Genomic DNA, 20,987 nt, shown 5'->3' with positions numbered 1-20,987 from the left:
TACTCATTCATAACAATGCGTAAGAACAAGGAATATAGCTGTGATGTGCGGCAAAAGGTTGTTGAGATTCACACAATGGGGCGTGGCTATAAGAAAATAGCACAAGCATTGAAAATGTCCATTTCACCATCAGGGCAATAATTAAGAAGTTCCAGTCGACTGGAAATGTTATGAATCAACCTGGAATTGGACGTGTGTCTATATCGTCTCAACGCACTGTGAAGAGGACGGTTCGAGTGGATAAAACATCTCCAAGGATCACAGCTGGAGAACTGCAGAAGTTAGTTGTGTCTTGGGGTCAGAAAGTCTCCAAAACTACAATCTGAAGTCACCGACATCACCACAAGCTGTTTGGAAGGGTTTCAGGAAAAAAGCCTCTACTCTCATCCAAAAACACACTCGAGCGTCTTCAGTGTGCAGACACTACTGGAACTTCAAATGGGATCGGGCTCTACGGTCAGATGAAACCAGAATAGAGCGTTTTGGTAATAAACACAGAGGTGGTTTTGGAGCACACAGAGAGGAAGCCGTATGGAAAAGTTCCTCATGTCCACGGTTAAATATGGAGGAGGATCTTTAATGTTTTGGGCTGTTTCTCTGCCAGAGGACCTGGACATTTTGTTAGGATACATGGCATCATGGACTCCATCAAATATCAACAGATATTAAATGAAACCTGACTGCCTCTGACAGAAAGATTCAAATGGGCCGTGGTTGGATCTTCCAGCAGGAAAATGATGCAAAACATCATCAGAATCAACACAGAAATGGTTTACTGACCACAAAATCAAGCTCCTGCCCTGACCATCCCAGTCCCCTGACCCGAACCCCATAGAGAACCTGTGGGGTGAACTGAAGAGGAGAGTCCACCAGCGTGGACCTGAAATGTGAAGGATGTGGAGAGATTCTGTCTGGAGGAACGCTCTCAGATCCCTCGCCATGTATTCTCCAACCTCATCAGTGTTATAGGAGAAGACTCAGAGCTGTTCTCTTGGCAAAGGGAGCTAGCACAAAGTACTGACTAAAAGGGTGCCAATAATTGTTCCACACTTTATATGTACCAAATTTCTTTTTGGATAAATCGGTGTTGTGTTTACAGTTATTTGATCTCCATGAGAGCAGAGTATTTTTGTGTATTTTTGAACACATAATCAAAAGTTTCAACAATGAAGACTGTTTTTCGCAGCCTTCTGTGCTCAAACTTACCAAGGGTGTTTATCTGCGGAGGGTGTTTGTATAAATAGTTGTAAATAATATGCACAGAGGTGAGTCTCTTGTGTAGCTACTATTCATTATGCAAAGATGAAGATGGAAATGGGCAGGAGTGGACCGAGAGGAGAGATGACGTGGAACATCAGTGGAAAGCCCTTGTGTGGTGCCGTTTTCTGAAAAGGCTTCTTTATCATTTGATACCGAAGGAATTTTCCCCCGAGCGCCCTCTGGTTCAGAGTGATTTAGTCGGGAACAAACAGCTGCAAAGCGCACCATCTAAAAGAGATAGCAACCACCTCTGGGGAATATGTGAGAGCGAGGAGGAAAAGGAGGAGGAGGAGAAAAAGCCTTTATATGGTCCATATAATGGAAATTTAAGAGGTTGACCTGGATTATTGCCCCGCTTTCTTTCCAGAGTTAAACAGATTTAATCACAAAGTTGATTGTCCATACTGATACCGAAATTAGCAACATACATAGTATTAAACAATCAGGAACACGTACATGCAACATGTTATTTAGCGATCGTGGGCAAAAATGTGTCCTTCTGCTGCAGCTTTTTTCAAAATTCGCGATGCAACTGGACTTCTTTTTAAATCTGTATTGCGGAAAACTGCTAGAATCTGCGAAAATGCGACTGCACACAGTAGTTTTGCACGGTCCTTTGCAGCGACGTTTGTTGGTAAATGAGACCTTTCAGCTGTGCTCGTGTTCGACACACGTGAATCGAAGAGGGATGAATGCGTCTTGATGCGTCTTTGTGAAAAGCTGTGGGAATTTTGGAAAATTGCACGTTCCTCCGAATATCTGTATATTAATCGGATAATAATAATTTTGCGTTCGTTTCCACGATCGCAGAATCCTGGATGGACTGCACGGTGGCCGTGAAAAGCACACGCCTGTTTAATGTTATCGTGGCCTTGAGATCCAAATTGTTGTAACTCGATCACCGTTATGTCATCACTAACGTATTCCTGGTTCTCTTTAGCAGGTCCTGTCATTTTTCCAGGCGAGGTCCTGAGCTGCCAAGCGGTTGTATAAACGCGCCCCCCCCACATTCACAGAGCATGCTTTTAAGCTCTGCCACTCATCAACCTTTCTTTTCCTTTTTCTTTGCCTTTTTATTGCTTCTCTGTGTCATTTTCAAGGACAGCAAAACTGTTTTCTTGTAAATATCCACTGAGCATGAAAACCCCAGAACGCGATGCACATGTGCGTTATTTAGTTAGTTACATTTATATAGCGCTTTTATGTGCACTCAAGGCACTTCACATGGTATTGGGGTGTGGGAGGGGGGGTAAGATCTCCTCACCCACCACCAGTGTGTAGCATCCATCTGGATGATGCGACGGCAGCCATAGTGCACCAGAACGCCCACCACACACCAGCTACTAGTGGAGAGGAGAGAGTGGTGTAGCCAATTCAGAGAAGGAGATTATCAGGGAGCCATGATAGATGAGGGCCAATGGGGGGAATTTTTCCAGGACGCCGAGGTTATACCCCCCTACCCCTTTTATTTTTATTGTCCACAGAGACAGGACCTCGTCTCATCCGAGAGACTGTATTGTTTTTATTATAGTATAGTGTACCCGTCACTATACCTGCGCATTAGGCCCCATACAGACCACACAGTGAGCGCCCCCTGCTGGCCTCACTAATACCACTTCCAGCAGCAATCTTTTTCACCAGTAGGTCTCCCATCCAGGTACTAGCCAGGCTCAACCCTGCTTAACTTGAGTGCGAAATACAAGCTTTTCAGAGAATTGAAATGCCATTCTTTTAAAGGCTGTACTGTTGTGAACTAGTCCATCTGCAACCCAAAACAGTTTGGAGTAGAACGCGTCAATATTCAACACCGTGGATTATTTCCAGACAGTCAATAGGTCTCATGGCTGCTTAATTCACTCTTTCAGTTAGTATGCTCCTTTACGTTGCGTACCGTATCTGTTTCATATTCATATTGTGATTAGTTAGCGTTCAAATGCTTGCATATCGATGCATTATATCCAGCTGATTATATTTCCCCCCCCCCCCCCCCCCCGTAAGTTGAACCAAAGCCCACATATTTCAGAGTATCTTAAGTGCTCTGTTCAAAGCCTTACCCCCCCCCCCCCCCCCCCCCAAGCTCACTAATAGTCTTGAAAACCTTGAGTCTCCCTGCCAGTAAAAATAGATTTCTTCTGCTCTCTCTTCTCACAGCGAGAGGCAGAAAACGGGACTTGATTTAAGCATAACGATGAGGTTGAGTAATGGAAATGGCTGAGACGGTCTGTGTCTCCTGAAGCAAACAGGAAGAAAATATTCTCCGACTTTTTAAAATACGCTGCTGCTCTCTGAGCGACGTCCCGTCAGCGATGCCTCTGATCTCATCTGACAGCAGATAAAACGACATCGAATGTAAATCATGCAGTCTCTTTGTCTGTCATGTAATCATACAATATTCATGCAGGTTTTAGGGGGATGTTAGTCCCCCCTTCCCCAAACGTAAAGCTTAAGGCGGATATAATTCTGTGTGACGTATAATTGCTCGATAGCCTGAAACTGTCGTGCGTACTGTGATTGTTTTGCATTAAACTAAAGACAGCTTGCACTTTCATTTGTTCAGGCCTCACTGTGCGCCTGTTAAGAGAATTGGTTCCGAAAGCCGTCGATGGCTTTCCTAATTGTGTGTTTGACGTGTCGCTCGCTTGAAGTGACGAACGCTAGAGTGGGCCTGCAGAACAAAGAAGAACCCTGGCCAAAATATACAAGAGAAGAATTAAGTTGATCGGGGAGTTTAGTAGAGCCAGCGAAGACAGATTTGTAGTTGAATCTCTTACCATGTCCTGTTCAGGTTACGCTCACGTTAGGCTCAGACTCTCCGGTGTAATGCTGGTACTTATCGTCATTTATAGTGACGAACCGCTCCAAGTGGAGAATTGTTCGCAGCTAAAGAAAAAATCTTCAGGGCTACAGAGCCTAATTCCCAGGCCCGGGTTACGCCATTTCAGCCACGCAACACGTGATTCATTTAAAATATGCATTCGACTCTATATCGTTTTCTTCACAATACATCTGTAACGTAATTTCATCGACCTCTGTAACTGTAATCAAATGACACGCATTTAAAATATTATGCGTTACTGCGTTATCAGAAAAAGTCTGTAGAGTACAGACCTTTTAGCCTTTTACTGGAACCATTAGAGTCTGAAAACATCGACAGCAACCTAACTGCTTTACTGACTGCTGTTTATGGTGAAAGCACTTGACCTCAGCACCCCTGGTCTCACTTTAGGACCCACATTAGCCGCATGTGTAAGGAAGGTGTGATTAGAGGTTTGGCACGACGGAAACAACGTCTGTTCTCATTGCATTAAACATTTGTTCTGAAAGCCAGCGTTAAACCGTCTTGCCGCAAACCAAGGAGTTAGTGATATCTTTCAAATTGCATATTGGTTCATTTGAAGCTCACAAAACGTGCTTACGCTAGGGGGCATAGCAATTAAAAACGGCATATTTTAAGCTGGATAATTTGAATCAATTATCATCGGAATATTTGGCAGTGTGGTGTTGTAATTTTCTTTTCTTGCTTCCATGTTTTGCTAGTTACCCAAGTGTGTCCTGCTCGCCGAGGATTTTAGTTTGCGATTGTTTTCGAACTTGATTTAGAAATTGGTTGTGGAGTCGGCTGATGCTTTGATTTCCAGTTGGTGAGTGAATTACGTGGAAGAAAAACATCAGCCCAGGAACTTCTAGATGGCCACGATGCATCTGCCCATCAGCTGCTCTTTAGGATTTATGCATTTTGTGTACTGCTTCCACTCGCTACATCAAAACAGAAACGTCATCTTACAGAGTGCTGCAATGGCAGCAATAATCTAATTACTGACTTTATTCTGAATAAGACAATATTCTGATTAAGGTGTTTACATGAGTCGGTTTTAGAATACTCCCGTCATGTTCAGGTTTTACATGTTATAGAACATGGAGCGATTAACGGCACACGTCATTACGTCCCCGCGCCACGTCGTCCGACGTCCCTCCAGAATTTCACGTATCGATGTACAGTTGGTCTTCGTTATGGGACCGTATACAGTTTTGGGTGTTTTTATTTGCAATTTTACGAAAGCTTCAAGTGCAGTTAATTATTTGCCGTGCTATACGTGCAGATAGACGACTGCTTGAAGCTGTGGGCTGCGTCCCAAACCGCGTACTTACCGTCTATATGGTAGGCAAAATACGTGTATTTCACTTCCTACCATATAGTAGGTAAGTACACGGTTTGGGACACAGCCGTTCTCTCTCGTTTGCCGTGTGAGCGCCGCCGTGTGTGTACGTGTCCTGTCACACAATGCGGTGAAAACTCCCACACGACGTTAATAGTGTGATTAAGGTGTGTACACGTCTGTAACGCACGTCGACTAAAACAGGAATACTCCACACGTCTTAATCCCATTTGTGTTTGCTTCGAGTATGACTTTAGTCGGATTAAGGTCATCAGTAATCTCTGTTTACACGCTAGTTTCTCAATCAGAGTCTCGTGTTAATCGGGTTCATATCGGATTATTGTTGTCCATGTAAACGTACTGTATGATGGATTTGGTGTTAAGGGAGAAAGCGAATGGAGTTAATTAGACATGTTTGATCAGTGTGTTATGCAGCTACGGTGTTCTCGGCATGCGCGGTGTTTGCTTGTTTTGAAAGATCTTATGTAGCACAATTTAACAATCAGGATCATCCATCTACCTCAAGTTAAGGCCGTGTGATAACGGTTAAAACGATCATCACGATTATCCAGGTACTGACCAGGCTGAACCCGGCTTGGCTTCAGTGGGACTCCAGGCGAGAACTGCAGGGAGATATGGTTCTGGTTCTGGCAATAGATTCTGCTCTGTTCTTGATTTCAGACTCGCCGTCTACATAATGAATAGTGCGGCTCAGGTGCGGTTCTGTGATTCTACTCGACCACAAGTCCGTTCTGGCAGCAAAATAGTGAACGGCACACATTTCTCTCTCTGTTTCCGGTCTTCGTTTCACATACAGCTCAGGCAGAGTAACTTTGAGTACATACTTCCTTGGCTAAAGGAAATGCGATTGCCTCAGTTATTTCTACGTGTCTTTGCGAGCCAGGCGACTGCAGTGTCGCGTCGAGCAACGTCCCCGTGATCATTGTCTGCGTTAGGAAAGAACGGGAATTTTGTGTGCTTAAAGCTTTTCATGTCTTCAACCTTTTGACGTTCTCTATTGCACGTTCCGTTGGTTTCTCAGGTGGTCGATGAGGTTTGTTGTGTTACCGTGCGACACCGATACTGCTCCGAAGCGCACTTTGCATAGGACATGCACCTGGTCAACCTTCACAACATCTAAACCCTGAAAGACTTCCAAACAACAGACGATGACTCCTTTTTAGGAGCTGACGTATGCCCCTGACTTTCTCCTTGTCGCGCTGCCATTTTGTTTGACAAATGTAAGCTAGGTGTGCATTACACCATTTTTCTGCACGGAGTGGAGGTAAAGAACCGTGTGACGTGAGGCAGGGGGTGGTTGCGTCTGCGGAGTGCAGTAAAATCAGGTAGCACGCACCTAGCCGTGAATTATCCTGCTTCTCCCGTGGTTGCTCGCCAGCACAAATTAAAGAGCTCAGTGATGTGCGTTTGAGGCGCAAAATTTGACCGAAAGGATAAAGATATGGGTTCATTTATTAGTTTGTTAGTTGTTTTACGTACGTGTCGTTAGATCTAGAATTCTGCCCGCTCTAAACCATACGCCGAGATAAACTAGTGCGATAAGATTACATTTATTTGTTTGAATGAATTGTAATGAATAGTTAGAGCGAGAGAGTGTATGTGAACGTATGTGTATGTATGTGAATCACCTGCAGCTGTGCCGTGGCTACTAATAACTCCTGTATGCAAATGTATCTGTATGTTACTATGGTTACAGTTGTTTATTGGCAGCGCATTCATTTAGAACGGTGATTAAACTGACTGGAAGTACCTGTGCGTTATGCGGTTTGAACCGCACACCTTCCAGCCAATCAGAATCGGGTATTCAGACAGACCATGGTATAACTCTGTTCATCCCTTTCTGTGCCGTTGGTTGCACCAGACCGCTTCTCCTTAGACATACTTACTCCCTCATCCTTTCTTGCAGTTCTTACTGTTGTTCCTCATTGATCGACTCGGGTGCTGCCCCTGCTTTCTTCAGTGAGACACTGTGTCCGTATATGTATTTATGGACTTGTCTGATATCTGCTGGCCCGAGTACGTATCAGGCTAGAGGGAATGACGTTGTGTACTTCAGCGTTTCAGCATGATTTTGTGATAACCTCACATGATGCCACTCTTTTGCTAATCTCTGTGCCCTGCTGTGCTCATGCCCTTGTAGGGAAGAGGAGGAGAGCCTCCGCAGTAAAATCCGGGCAGATCACGAACGCGCGCTGCAGGAGGCCAAGGAGAAACTTCGCAAGTCCAAAGATGAGCTGAGGGCGGAGATCCAGACGGAAAAGACTAAGGTGGTAAAGGACCTGAAAAAGAAGGACGGGCCAAAGCCACTGCCCCCAGTGCCCATGCCCAAACTGGTGGGCATCAACGATGGAGACCCCGGAGACCCTGATGTGAAAGAGAAACGGAACAAGATCAGAGAGGTGAGAGTAGACTGTGTGTAGTGGTATTTGCAGCCCTCTAGTTGCAAGTCTTCAACAACAAAAAAGAGAAGCGTCTATGTGTGAAACGTTTTCTAACAGGACCAGATACTGGGAGTACTTCCCATATCGTAGTGGTGTAGGAATGAGTCCTAAAACACCGAAGTGTGTTAACGTTTTTTGGTTAGATGCCTGAAATAAGGTCTGTGGTTAACACAAGCTCAAGATATTTTCACATTTTATTCTACGACATAAAATACATCAATACCCCACTCATGATTGTTTTTTAAAAGCTTTTATGTGTCTTGCTAACAAGTGGCTAAATGGGACTACAGCGGTTGTCGGGGACATTAAACCTCACGTTGAACAGGAAAACTCCTCTACTAACTACAGCCTCGTTGTGTTTATACTCGCGCTCTGGCAGATTATTCCCACTCAAAACTCTCTTGTAGATTACATTACATTTACTTTTATGGCATTTTGGTTAACGCCCTCATCCAGAGCGATTTACATGTATCTCATTTATGCATCTGAGCAGTTGAGGGTTAAGGGCCCTGCTCAAGGGCCCAACAGTGGTCGCTTGGAAGTGCTGTGGCTTGAACTCGTGACCTTCTGATCAGTAACCCAGAGCCTTTAACCACTGCCCCACCACTGCCCAGATTTATCAGTTTATAGTATTTTCTAATTGTAGTTTTTTTTGTTTGCTTGTTGTTTTTCTTGTCGAAGGAAGCTGGGTGATGCTGACTTCCGGGTTGGCCGACAAAAATGCGTCATCACTGCAGCACTTTATGACCTCAATTAATATAATGCATACAGTGTCCTCTTAAATAAGGACGTTTTAGAGCGCATTTTTAGATTAACAGTGGAAGGTACAAGCGAGGTGACCGAAAACTTGGTATGACACACACACACACACACGTGCGCAACTTGTCCTGAGGTACTTTTCCTAACAAGTTTGCTAGTAAACCCTGGAGAAGTGGACAGCATGCTTTTAAAACTGTCCTTAATATGGCTCGGATAGCTGCGGAGTAATAAAGAGACTGGAGTTATAGACACGTGGGGTGAGAGGCTACTGAAAAGCCATCTGTCTGAGCAGAATAACACCGCTCATGTGACACACACAGGTGTAGGAGGAGGGAATCGGTTTATAATTATCCCTCCTTTCAGTTTTGTGTAGGTCACAGAAGGGACATCTGCCATTCACCATGGGATGTTGACCACTTGGGGTCTCACATGTGTGTGGATGCACAAACAGACACACAAACAAACAGAAGTGTCCTGTAGGGCATGGTCCGCCTTGCCCTATTTCAGTGGAAGCCTCACAGCAGGGCCATCTGCTGCTCACAAGGGGACCTCATCTCTCGTCAGTGTTTGTGTGTCACGGACACCGACATGTCGTGATATCAAAGGAGTGAAAAGCAGGTGCGAGTGGAAAACACTTACAGATGCATACAATGCCGTGATCAAACGTTTACCTACAATGAAACGGTTCGCTGGAACACGTATTCATCTGCACTGACCCGGTTTGAACGCCGTTACGTTTCAGTACCGGACTCTAGTCCTCAGATACAGCGTACGCTTTTCATGCCGTCAACATCAGATGTTTAAATCACACGTACAGTGCGGTGAAAGAGTGTTCTGTCTGAATTTGGGCACATTTCGAACACTAAATTACATTACATCTTAACCCAAAACCTAATGATGCGTCAAAGGGACCTCGAGGGAACACAAAACACAACGATGTTCTAGACTGCATGTATTTAGTGTATTCTGTATGCATTTATTAATATGTATCGATGTGTAATTTTAAACATATATAATTATGGATTTGTGTATGTGAAAAAGTGATTGCCCCCTTCCTTTCAGTAGCTGGTTATTCAATTATGTTCAGTTTTATTTGTTTGGTGCTTTTAATAGTTTTAAATGTATAAATCGATCCCCCATATGAGCAAGCGGCAAGGAAAACCTCTGAGACGATATGAGGAAGAAACCTTGAGAGGAAACGAGAAAAGATGGCGTAAGCACAGAGAATGTTCCTGCATCCTTCCTACATCTGGTCGGTTTATTAATCGCAGATTATTTTAAAATCATGTGCACGTGAACGGGCACGTCAAGCCCACCTAGATAACGCCTCCAGGTGTCCTTTGGGCACAAGCAATAGAAGTGGCATGTTAAGTAATTAGCCATGATGATTTTCTGTTAAAATGTCTGAAATACTGGCGCAAAAATCTGCAAAAGAAATTGAGCTGCTGCTGGCTGAGGTAGAAGCCCGAGCAAACATATTATGTGGTACATTAAGTACTGCAGTTAGCGCTCGTGCGGTGTTCGGCACGGCGTCTTGGTAGCTGAAGGCGAATCTTAAGCCACTACATTGTGGTGGAAAAAGTTGAATCAGTCTTGAAAAAACATGTTCTTTTCATATGTTGATGGGCTTCTCTAACAAAGTAAGTACACCCATCGCACTTTATTATTCCCAGATAGTGATCAAGAAGATGTATAGGTATAATTTTCCATCTCAGAGCTCTGGAAACCCATGGGATGAATGTTATGTCTTGACTACAGCTCTCATCAACCATTTCGGAGTTCCACTTGCTTTCACCTCCTGCAGCCTCAGAACCACTTTGCTTACACATCTATTGGAGGATTTTAATATTCCGTTTGTCTGGAAATGTTTGTATTACGCCGGAAGCTGCAGAACTGAACCTTTGCCTCTCTATCGCCATCTCTGTTTGAAACATAAAACTGCAAGTTACTTACGGGGTTATTATTTTTAAATGTGGGTCGTGATTGCGGCACTGCTCCTCCGCGGAGATGAATCTGATGGTTTGAGGTATTGGTGTGGGTTGTATATTCGCTCCAGTACTTGACGGTGGAGGTGGCGGCGGATACGGTTTTCTTGGCGTGGAGGCGAGTTGCTCTCTCTCAGTGCTAACAGAAAATAAGTACAAATTACCACACTGGTCATAACAAAACAACATAGGAAACTCTATCTAGCTGAATCAAGTGAACAAGTGTGCTAATGTTAGCTAGCTACCTATTGAGCCACTGAAAAGCTTGACCTGTTTGGCAGAAAAAGAGTTTTCGCCACCTCTTAAAAGCCATGCCGAGATTTATTCTCGTTTTAGCACACGCTCTGTCATGTTCCCTTTCTGACTGCAGGCTCTCCGCAGTTTTGATAACCGCTGATTCCCCGGATGTCAGCGATGATTGCGTTTAGAGCGATCAGATTAAAGCGGCCTTCTAGATGACAAGTTTAAATTCTAAACAAGTGTCGTAAGGACACGCTACAAACACTCCACCATCCTCGGCACCTGCACACGCGATATAGCAGACGGTGTTCTGTTGATTTGTCCTAACTTGTCAGATTTTCCTACCGTAGTGCAAAATTATAGCCATCTCTATCGATCTGCTTCACGTCGGTGACTACGTGAGATAATTCGGTGTAACTTTGCCGAAGATTCTAATCTCCAGCTTCTTATCTCCAGGACCGGCTCCAGCCTCACGTGCTAGTTGGGCAATGGGGGAACTAGTGTCTGGAAACGGTCTGTAACTAACCTGAATAAAAGTTGGGAAGACTAGTAAGGTAGAAAAAGTACGAAGGAATGTTTTACTTTGTAAAATACTAAATGTAATCATCTAGAAAAAAATTCCTAGAACTTGTCACAACATGGCGAAAAAAAAAAACAAAACAAAAAACCCCGCAGCAAATGAAAAATGTTTTCTAGACTGTTCTTTACCTTCTAAAGGGGCTCAACTATTTCAGGTGAAAGGATTTGGGATTGTGCCTGTGAGCTGTGCTAACCTTGAATAGCGTGACCAAGAACAATATGCACCCACAATGCTCCTCTTCCCATGCTATTGCCTCATGAGCACACCTCCTTTTGATTCCATGCTTGAACAGATTAAGCATGGCATTTTGGCTTTATTTCATCTGTGTGGATTAGCCTGTAGCAATTGCTAGGAGCAGAGAGGCAGTACCGAGAGAACATGAGCAGAGCTTTCATCACATATGCAAGGGTTTTGTGTTTGCGCTTGTGTGCCACTGTGTGCTTCAGCCCGTCATCTTCCTCTCTGCTTCTGACCCCGTTCCGTCTCTCTGTCCGCTCCGTCTCTACCGGTCACGTATAAACTTCCTCTAGGCTGGGAAGGAAGACATTTCCTACATTCCGAAAAAAAATTCCTTGTAGCTCCTGCACGATGTGAAGACGTCAGGTTTTCCCTCACAAAGTCTCCGGTGTCTGATCTAACTGTGATCATACAGTAATCAGCAGAGTGAAGCTCTACACTTACACCATCCGCTAAGCTTCCAGATATGCTGATCTGTTTGGAGGCTCTCGGATGCATTTCTGCGCTCTCTGTACCACGACCAGCTGCGCTTTTTGTTTTGTCCGTTTGTTTGTTTTATTCGTTTCAGGAGGCTGGTAGGGGAACGGCTGTTTATAGCTACTACGTTGTAAGGGACACCTAGAACTAATTCGTCTTGCGAACACTCCACAACCTAACGTAGCTATAAATGGTTAAAGAGCATGATGTGGTGTTCATTACTTAATGAAAAGCTGTAATAGTCGGCAAATCGCTGTGATCTATGAGGAATACTACACATTGGGACTTCATGATTTTAGCATGTAGCATCACAAAGTGCATTTATAACACATGTACGCACGTTTTATGAACTGAATGTTCCTGTTGTGATATGAAGTCGACTTGAAGTTTTAAACATGGAGGAACGCTCCCTTCAGACTTCACCAGATCTGCTCATGTCCTTGCAGCCTTGTTGTAAGAAACAATTTGCCGAGAGCTGTTTTAAAATTATTATTATTATTATTATTATTATTATTATTATTATTATTATTTATTGCTTTCTTTGGTATTAAACGAAAACCCATAACTTTCCTCTTCTGTATGACACACTGTATAGAGCCATAATTACGCTCGGTCATGTTTCATCAAGCCTGTCATAATTGCTTGACCGAATAATCGTTCCCACAGACTTCACTGACTAAAGGAGACGTTTCAGCCTGTTTACTTGTTTTAAAAGCGGCACACGGGCTCAGTCCAGGCAGTCTGGTATAGTCTCATACGTCCTGCGTTTTACATTACGGCGAGTTCACCACGTTAAATATTACTTTCATTGTAATCGACAGTTACGTGAAAAGTTGAATCTTTATCGGTTCTTCCAGGATTTTTGCGATCGCAGAAATGAACGCAAAATCGAGCAAACGCCGCAATATTCGGAGGAGCGTGTGACTTTTCATAATCGCAGCAGATTTTCTGCAGATTTGGGCCTGGACGTCATCACGACGCGCTTTCAACCAAAGCCCTCTTCGATTCACGTGCATCGAACTTGAGTACAGTTTAAAAAAAATAAAAATAAAAAAATAAAAGGTCTCATTTACAGACAAACATCACTGCGAAAGGCAGCGCGAAACAGTTTATTGCGATTTCGCCAATTCGAGTAGGTCTATTTGGGCAAAAAAAAACCCTGCATGACCCGGCACCAAACAATCCATACGTTTCTCCTTGCATTGTGCTGTGTGCTGTGCTGCCATGGCTAAACACGATCCGTCCGATTCAGGAGTCGTTGGCAGAGAGCAGTGGAGCCGGCGCTTATAGACGCACTCCAGAAACAGCAGATCCGGCTTAAAAGTTACCGGTGATGTGCTTTTTATGTCTCAGTCTGAGAAATTGTGTGGCCCATTCCTTCTGAAAGCATCGAGAATCGGTGTCCGTCATCACCGACGACGCCGTTTAGGACCCGCAGGCGTCTGTGCTTTGTGCTCACGATGTTCTCTGAGGTGACTAAGCTAAACGGAGCAGGATAATCGGAGGCCCTGCGATGCTGATCCGGGCGTGCGTGATGTTGATTGGCTGCATGCAGTATGCACTTGACTCGGTCGGCATGGCGCTGGCTTGCCGTCGGCGAGTGCTGGTGCTAGTTGCCTTGTGGATACCGTGTCCTGGATGAGAGCCGTGCCAGATGAATAACCAAGCATATGCCTAATAGGTAGCTGAAACCAGTTGTGTTCCCACCTACGCAGCTGCTACGGTCACGGAGCTGTGAGGAACACGGAGAGGAAGAGGAAAGGATGGGTTTTATAGGAATTTTTTTTTTTTTTTTTTTTTTTTTTTTTTTTTTTTTTTATATATATAAAAGGCTAGTATGTGTTTTTAATTACGGACGAGATTGGATTTTATTTAAACCGGTGTAGTTTGTCGCTGGTATCGGGGATGGGTGCATAAGACCATTTCAGACTCCATGAGAAACGATGATGTCTGCTGTAGTTGGTCGATTCTCCATTCTGGACTCTGGTGAAACTTGTCGGAGCCTCACTTCTCATTTCAGCCTGTCCTGTGGTTTTCTTTATGTCTGCACGTCATATTTTTATTTATTTAATTTATTATATTGTTCTCTTGATCCCAGGTGAGCGCGCACACCTGATGTGAACACATTATTCTTGGCTGTTGGGCTTTTAGACTAGTTTTTTTTTTTGCAGGTATCATCCTGGCACCTGCAGAACCCAGCGGTAATGGATCGTTGAGGTGCCGCAAGCTGTGTGTGAGCAGCAGAGGCTGACTTCCAACTGGTTTCTGGGGAGTGCAGTCGTGAAGAGACGGGTGGATGTGCTCGCCTTCATACAGGGGAATATGGAAGTTTGATCGTGTGTGTTGGATCTAAAGCTAAAGCCAGTGCTTATCTGCAGAACCTGTTTATAAAGTGTGCGCGGCACCGTGTTAACACGTTACAGCGCACTGACTGGCACACAGTCCTCACTTCCTCCTACACACCTTTGTCCTGGGCTTTCTGAAGGACTCGGGTAGCAACACTCGCCAATGCTGATCTCTTTCCAAGTGGCAGGCACTATACTTTAACTCCACGCTCTGTCTGTTGTGCTCCTGATCACCTTTTGTCTTTCATTCTTCTTTCTTTTTTTTGGTTGTGTGTGTGTGTTACACCCCTGCCTGCTAAAATGGCAGTTTAAAGAGAATGCTTGACACTGTAACACTACATCTTGCCTCTATATCCTTTCCCCATTCTTGTCTTCTGTTTCACTTCTTTATTCAGTCGTTCTCTCTCTCTCTCTCTCTCTCTCTCTCTCTCTCTCTCCCCCCCCATGTGCTCTGTCTCTCTCTCTCCCCATGCTCTCTCTGTCTGTCTCTCCCCCATGCACTCTCTCTGTGTGTCTCTCTCCCCATATTCTCTATCTCTCTCCCTCTCCCCCCATGTGCTCTGTCTCTCTCTCCCCATGCTCTCTCTCTCTCTCTCTCTCTCTCTCTCTCTCTCTGTCTCTCTCTCCCCATGCTCTCTCTCTCTCTCTCTCTCTCTCTCTCTCCCCATGCTCTCTCTCTCTCTCTCTCTCTCTCTCTGTCTCTCTCTCCCCATGCTCTCGCTCTCTCTCTCTCTGTCTCTCTCCCCATGCTCTCTCTGTCTGTCTCTCCCCCATGCACTCTCTCTGTGTGTGTCTCTCTCCCCATATTCTCTCTCTCTCTCCCTCTCCCCCCCATGCGCTCTGTCTCTCTCTCTCCCCATGCTCTTGCTCTCTCTCTCTCTCTCCCCCTCTCTCCCATGCTCTTGCTCTCTTGCATCTCTTTCACCCTCACACCCCTTCTGTAAGCTGAAAAGTAATACACAGGGATTGCATCTTTTTTTTTCTTCTTCTTTCTCTCTACCTTCTCAACTTGGTGTTCTTACAGTTGAAGAGGTGTCTGGCCTCTGGTTCTGCGAGCACGCACTGATCCAACAGTGTACTACTCGATGCCTTTTTGTCATTCATGTTTAGATTTTAGTTTTTTTTTCGACGACGACTCTATTCCCAATCTTCCTTCTCGATCCTCCTCCTCCTGTCTGCTGTGCCGAGTCTTTTGAACACGCTCCAGACGGCGTGATGTGCTCTAAACGGATCTCCCGGTCACGCTCGTCTCTCGACACAGCGTAGGAAAAACCATCAGGGCACCAAATAATGCCTTCATGTAACGTACCTAAGAACCGTGAGGTCTTCCTGGCATCCTGGTGATAACGAGTAGACATGGAAAGCTGTCTCGATATATATTTTATAACTTTTACTGTGTAGTAAGGTACAGTATGGACATTAGTACTCCAGTTGCGAATGAGGCTGACCTTCCTAAAGCTGAGTCAGTCTGCTCACACGATCCACAGCTGAAGGGCTGGATAAAACACTGTGATGGATGTGTTTATGGGCAGATTTGTGGGAGCTTCTGCAGCAAGCTGCCGGAGGTTTTGCAGGAGTAACTCGCATCTTTGGCTGCAGGATGCTTGTCGTGTCCTTTTAAGATTTAAACAGGGCCACAAGGCGAAATCTCACTGCCATAGTGTCCTTGTCCCTGAGCGGGGGACAAGCGGCGCTGTCCGCTCTGAACCGCATCCGTGGTGTTTATATATTAGCTCCTTTAGCCTGTTCCGCACGGCATTTTATTTTATTTATTTATTTTTGGCAAGGGGCCTTTGTGCTCTGAAGTCAAATTTATTTTAATAATAAAAAAAAATCATAGCATTGTGCTTCAGGACTTCACAAATCCGGTGGATTTATATATTTATTTTTATTATTGTTATGGATCCTAAGGTTTCACATCGTTTCTGGTGAATTTTACGTCGGTGACCATCAGCTTGTGCCATGTTTGTTCTTTGGACTCAAACCCGTTAGCAGGATATCTATCACTCAGTCAGACGAACAGGCGGGCAGACACGGCTAATCTTTCTTCCCTGTTGTTTCTCCCGTCACACCAGGTATTGGCTACATCAAGAACTGATATGGACGCCAGTGGTGATGTACAGGGACGTACCTGATGCGTCAGTCATCGCTCTTATTGTCGGGCTTCGCTACATCCAGCGTGTGGCGTTTTGCTGTGTGTTTGCCTAGCCGCGTATTTTAGCAGTACAGTTACGGCTTTTCATTTCAGAGACGGATTCGAGAGGCGGTACAATTAAGGAATTGTTAAAGGAAGAGTAAAAAGGACACGCTTGGTCTTGTTCGCTTTAAACCAGTGTTCCCCAAAGTGTGAGGTGAACCCCCATTGGGAGGTGCAAGAGTACTGCAGGGGAGGCACAGGGAGCGTTAAGGGTGAGAGCTAGGTCGCATATTTTAAAGACTGAACGAAATGTAGCGGAAACCAAATGTGGAAATGACGATTAATCACAAGAATCGTCAACACGCGTTGTGAACGTTGCTTTGTTGCATGTTGAATAAACAAAGGAGCGTGATATTAGCTAGCTAGCAGGCTGTCCTGTCTACACGAGAAGAACATGGATATGTTTTTGACTGGCTTTAAATGATGGGCTTAGCTTAGCTTTTCAAAGTAAAGCGAAGGGATCTGGAATCTCTTTCTATTAATAAAGGGGGGCTTGACTGAATGTGTCAGAACCACTGGCTTCAGCCATTGGAGAGGAGGTAAAGGGAATTGGGTTTGTAGTAAGGAGGCTTCGATAGCATTTTAAAATGATCATTATTTTGTTCTTGTCGATACTGATACTCAAATGAGTAACCTGTCGGTTACCGCGGCTTAGTGGTGATCACGTTTGCCTCTCACATCCTGAGGTTGGGGGTTTGAATCCCACCTCCGCCCCGTGTGTGGGGAGTGCATGTTCTCCCCGTGCTTATGGGCGTTTCTCTGGACACTCTGGTGGCCTCCCCCAGTGTGTGGGATAGGCTCCAGGCTGCCCCGCGAGCCTGTGTAGGATGAGCGGTGTGGAAGATGGATGGATGTTTCCATGCTTTGCGTAGTGGCAATGAAAAGTGAACACGTGCATGTTCGTGCACTTCGGCTACTAGTCTGATTTATTTCCAGCATCAGCTAGTACATTAAAGGTGCATTAGTGACCCTGGATCATGCAGGTTTGCAGTGGAGAGCTGTACAGCTGTGCAAGGATGGACCGCTGAGAATCCATCCTCGTCTCTGGACATTTTCTTTTCTCGCCTAACCAGCGTTGGTTGCTGCCCACGAGCTCCTCGAGCTGAATTTTATGTGTAAGATGTTTCATCAGGTTACTTGTATTGCTGTCGTTCCTCCACTCGATGTTTTCACAGAGCACGTTTGACAGTCTGCTTTGCTTTGATGGTTAATTGTTGATTAAGTCTAGATTGCTGTGATTTCGTGTAGTCTGTTATCATTTAGCACGACGACGTACACCAGGCTTCCGTCACAGTGATTTTGGCATCGGAGCATTTTTATTATTATTTTTGTTGATCGTGTTGTTTTTTAGAAGTAAAGGCACCGTGTCGGACCGATACTCTGTACCAGAGCTCGGTGCATCGATACTCCACTTCAGTATCGATGTATCCTTAGTTTCTAGCCTAACTTACGTACACTCGGTAAGCTGCAACATTAATACTTCTAGCACACAGGACACACATCTACATGAAATATAGCTTGAAGTAACTTACCTTTTCTCCCTGCATTTGTAAAAGATTCTCACTTTCTCAACCCTAACGTACAAGCAAACCATTGCAAACCTGTTTATTGTCGGGATACGCGAGTCATTATTGCATTTTTCTTTCGTTTTTGCTAGAAAGTCGTTATTTCGGGCCGATCCTATTCTGTTTAAACGGTCGATTATAAAGAAGCTCTGATGCATTGAGAGTGTCATTGAGCACTTCCTGTTGACAGTACTGATCACCAGACACATGTTTCATTCCATATTGAACACTGCCGATGCTCATTGTGCAGTTGTCTTCTTGAGCTAGCCCACCATCCATTTGCATTACGTTTTACGTTTACGGCATTTGGCGGACGCCCTTATCCAGAGCGACTCACTTTTATTGCATTCATTTATACATCTGTATGATGTGCGTGTTAAGGGCAACAGTGGTAGCTTGGCAGTGCTGGGGCTTGACCTCCTGACCTTCCGATCAGTCACCCAGAGCCTTTAACCACTGAGCCACCGTCCAGCGTCTGTAAGGTTTTCTAACCCACTGAAGGGAAAGAAGTTCTTTAAAAGTTTTGATAAGCTGCGGTGGTCTCTGTAAACACGACCTCGCTGAAGATCTGTGATGAAAACCAAAGTTGTCAGATATGAGGCTAGTATGAGATTCAAAGCGTACCGGTTTAGCTTAAGCAGGATGAAATGACATCATTTGACTTTCCAAAAACTAAAGATGTTTTTTTTTTTCTCCCTTCTTTTTCTTGAAGCCCTTTAGGGTCCCGGTTATACCATAACGAAGACGAAACTCTATAAGTATAGTCTAGATATTGGTCTGAAATTGGATATGGTGTTTGTGACTAGAGTCTCCACAAGCTGGGTAGAGTGTAAACTGAGAAACGTCAGACTTTCTCACATCTCAGGTTTCCGCAAGCAATTTGTTCTTACCGTGAAATGCCTCGGACCGCAAGTAACTTCACTTTACCGTTCCTACTCAGCAGTGTGTTTAAAGCAGGAGCTGACATAATTAGCTCATCTCAGAGCTCCAGTGCTTGATCACCACGGCTTCGTCGTCCTGTCTGCCGTGCTCAGAAAATCTGCAGGAGGGCGTATATTACGTCACCACCCGTTAATGACTTACCTTTCGGCGTACCCAAATTGCGTCATGGTACCGCAGGAGCCTACAGGCTCTGAATAGTAGAAGACAATTTGATCTCTTCTGCTCAGGATGGAGGACTAGAATAAGACCAAGCATACAGGCTTCTGTAATGTTCATTCATTTTAGCGAACAGCCTTTATCGATAATATAAAAGGGAGAGTGTTCATACTGGGCAAGAGTAAAACTGCTCATATATGTTGACAGGGAAGAAAGAAGAAAAAAAAATGCTTGTTTTGTTAGTGTATTTATGGGTCAGGGTCTAGTCTCTGCGTGTTTGTGGGTGTGCATTGTGTATAAAGAGACAGCGTTGCATCAGTATTTGATGTCAGTGACCCGGATGTCTGGTGGTAGAAACGTGCGTTATTTTTGATGGAACGCACGGAGAAAGAAGGCACGACCGCCCGTACCGGCGCCGATGCAAAACACGGCTCCGCTTCATCCCCGCCGACCAGAAACACACCTACACACACAAGTGCAGCAGAAATGGCTCGGCTCCCCGTGGCCGATGTTCTGCAACGAGAGAGATAGTGTACCAAACAGAGTTATAGCCACAGCAGGGGCCGCCGGGTAAAGGACATCTTTGATTGCCGAATCTCCAACTGCGTCTTCAAAGCCTGTGTATTTCCCCTATGACCTTCTCCCTATAACGCATCACTACACATTACCGAAAAGCCCCACGTTCAATCAGCTGCTTTAAATGTTAACCGTTGCATGAAATGAGAGAAGCTCATACGGGGCCAGCTTTATCTGAGAGTGTGAAAGGATATGAAACGTGTGTCACAGAGGATCAAGGTCCTACGTCATCTCACTATTCTACTGTGGGTTTTTTTTTTTTTATATATATATAAAAACACCCTGGTTGGGACATCTTATTGTATTTGTATCTCAGACTGAGCTGAGACACTGCTTTATATTCACGAGGCTTACTAACTCCCTCTTGTATTTGTGGCTCACTAGATGATGAAGCACGCGTGGGACAGCTACAGGCAGTACGGCTGGGGACACAACGAGCTCAAACCCATTGCCAAGAAAGGACATTCCACGAATATATTTGGTAAGTGGGCTCCACCCGGCTCCCCTTTACTTTAAAACATGCTGCGCCCACAAATTTGTCCCCTCATTTGCATGTAAATAGCTCTGTTCAAAGTGAAAAGCGATGCCTATGCGAACCTATTAGCGCACTTTTCTAGACAACGATTTCTGTGTCTGGAAATGATAACGACGTAAAACGCATACACAAACGCCCAGTCCAGAGCGCTCCAGCTGTTCTCCTAGATAACGATGTACTGGTTAAAGTTAATGCGTGTGCGTGTGTGTATGTTGGAAATATTTAAATCTGGCTGCTTGTTTGCTCTCAGTCATCCTATGGTAAATGGTGTGGAAGGGAAAATGGATGCAGCGAATAGGAGAAGAGGAAGGCGAGAATAATACTGAAAATGAAAGTGTTGTAGTTCTCACAGCTCACTTTCATAATTAATGAGCTTCTCTGTTAATATCTCGCATGCCTGTGTGCGCTTGGTTTTATTTATATATATATATATCCTTGTGAGGGCCAAGATACACACACACTAATATATATATATATATATATATATATATATATATATATATATATATATATA

General features: G+C 44.6%; 1 protein-coding gene across 4 annotated transcripts in view; it reads left to right on the top strand.

Annotated features, from left to right (window-relative positions):
• man1a2 (mannosidase, alpha, class 1A, member 2) overlaps positions 1-20,987 on the top strand; it is a 75,534-nt gene that overhangs the window by 14,048 nt on the left and 40,499 nt on the right. For 3 of the 4 annotated variants that reach the window (XM_017470345.3, XM_017470344.3, XM_017470346.3), the window contains exons 3-4: positions 7,579-7,837; positions 20,323-20,419. In XM_017470345.3, coding sequence (XP_017325834.1) covers positions 7,579-7,837; positions 20,323-20,419 — 356 coding nt within the window. The remainder of the gene's footprint in view (positions 1-7,578; positions 7,838-20,322; positions 20,420-20,987) is intronic. The other variant, XM_053680613.1, reaches the window with a different exon arrangement.

This window comes from Ictalurus punctatus, chromosome 6, assembly GCF_001660625.3.
Source record: "Ictalurus punctatus breed USDA103 chromosome 6, Coco_2.0, whole genome shotgun sequence".
Classification (NCBI taxonomy): domain Eukaryota; kingdom Metazoa; phylum Chordata; class Actinopteri; order Siluriformes; family Ictaluridae; genus Ictalurus; species Ictalurus punctatus.
This window is presented reverse-complemented; position numbering and strand designations above follow the sequence as displayed.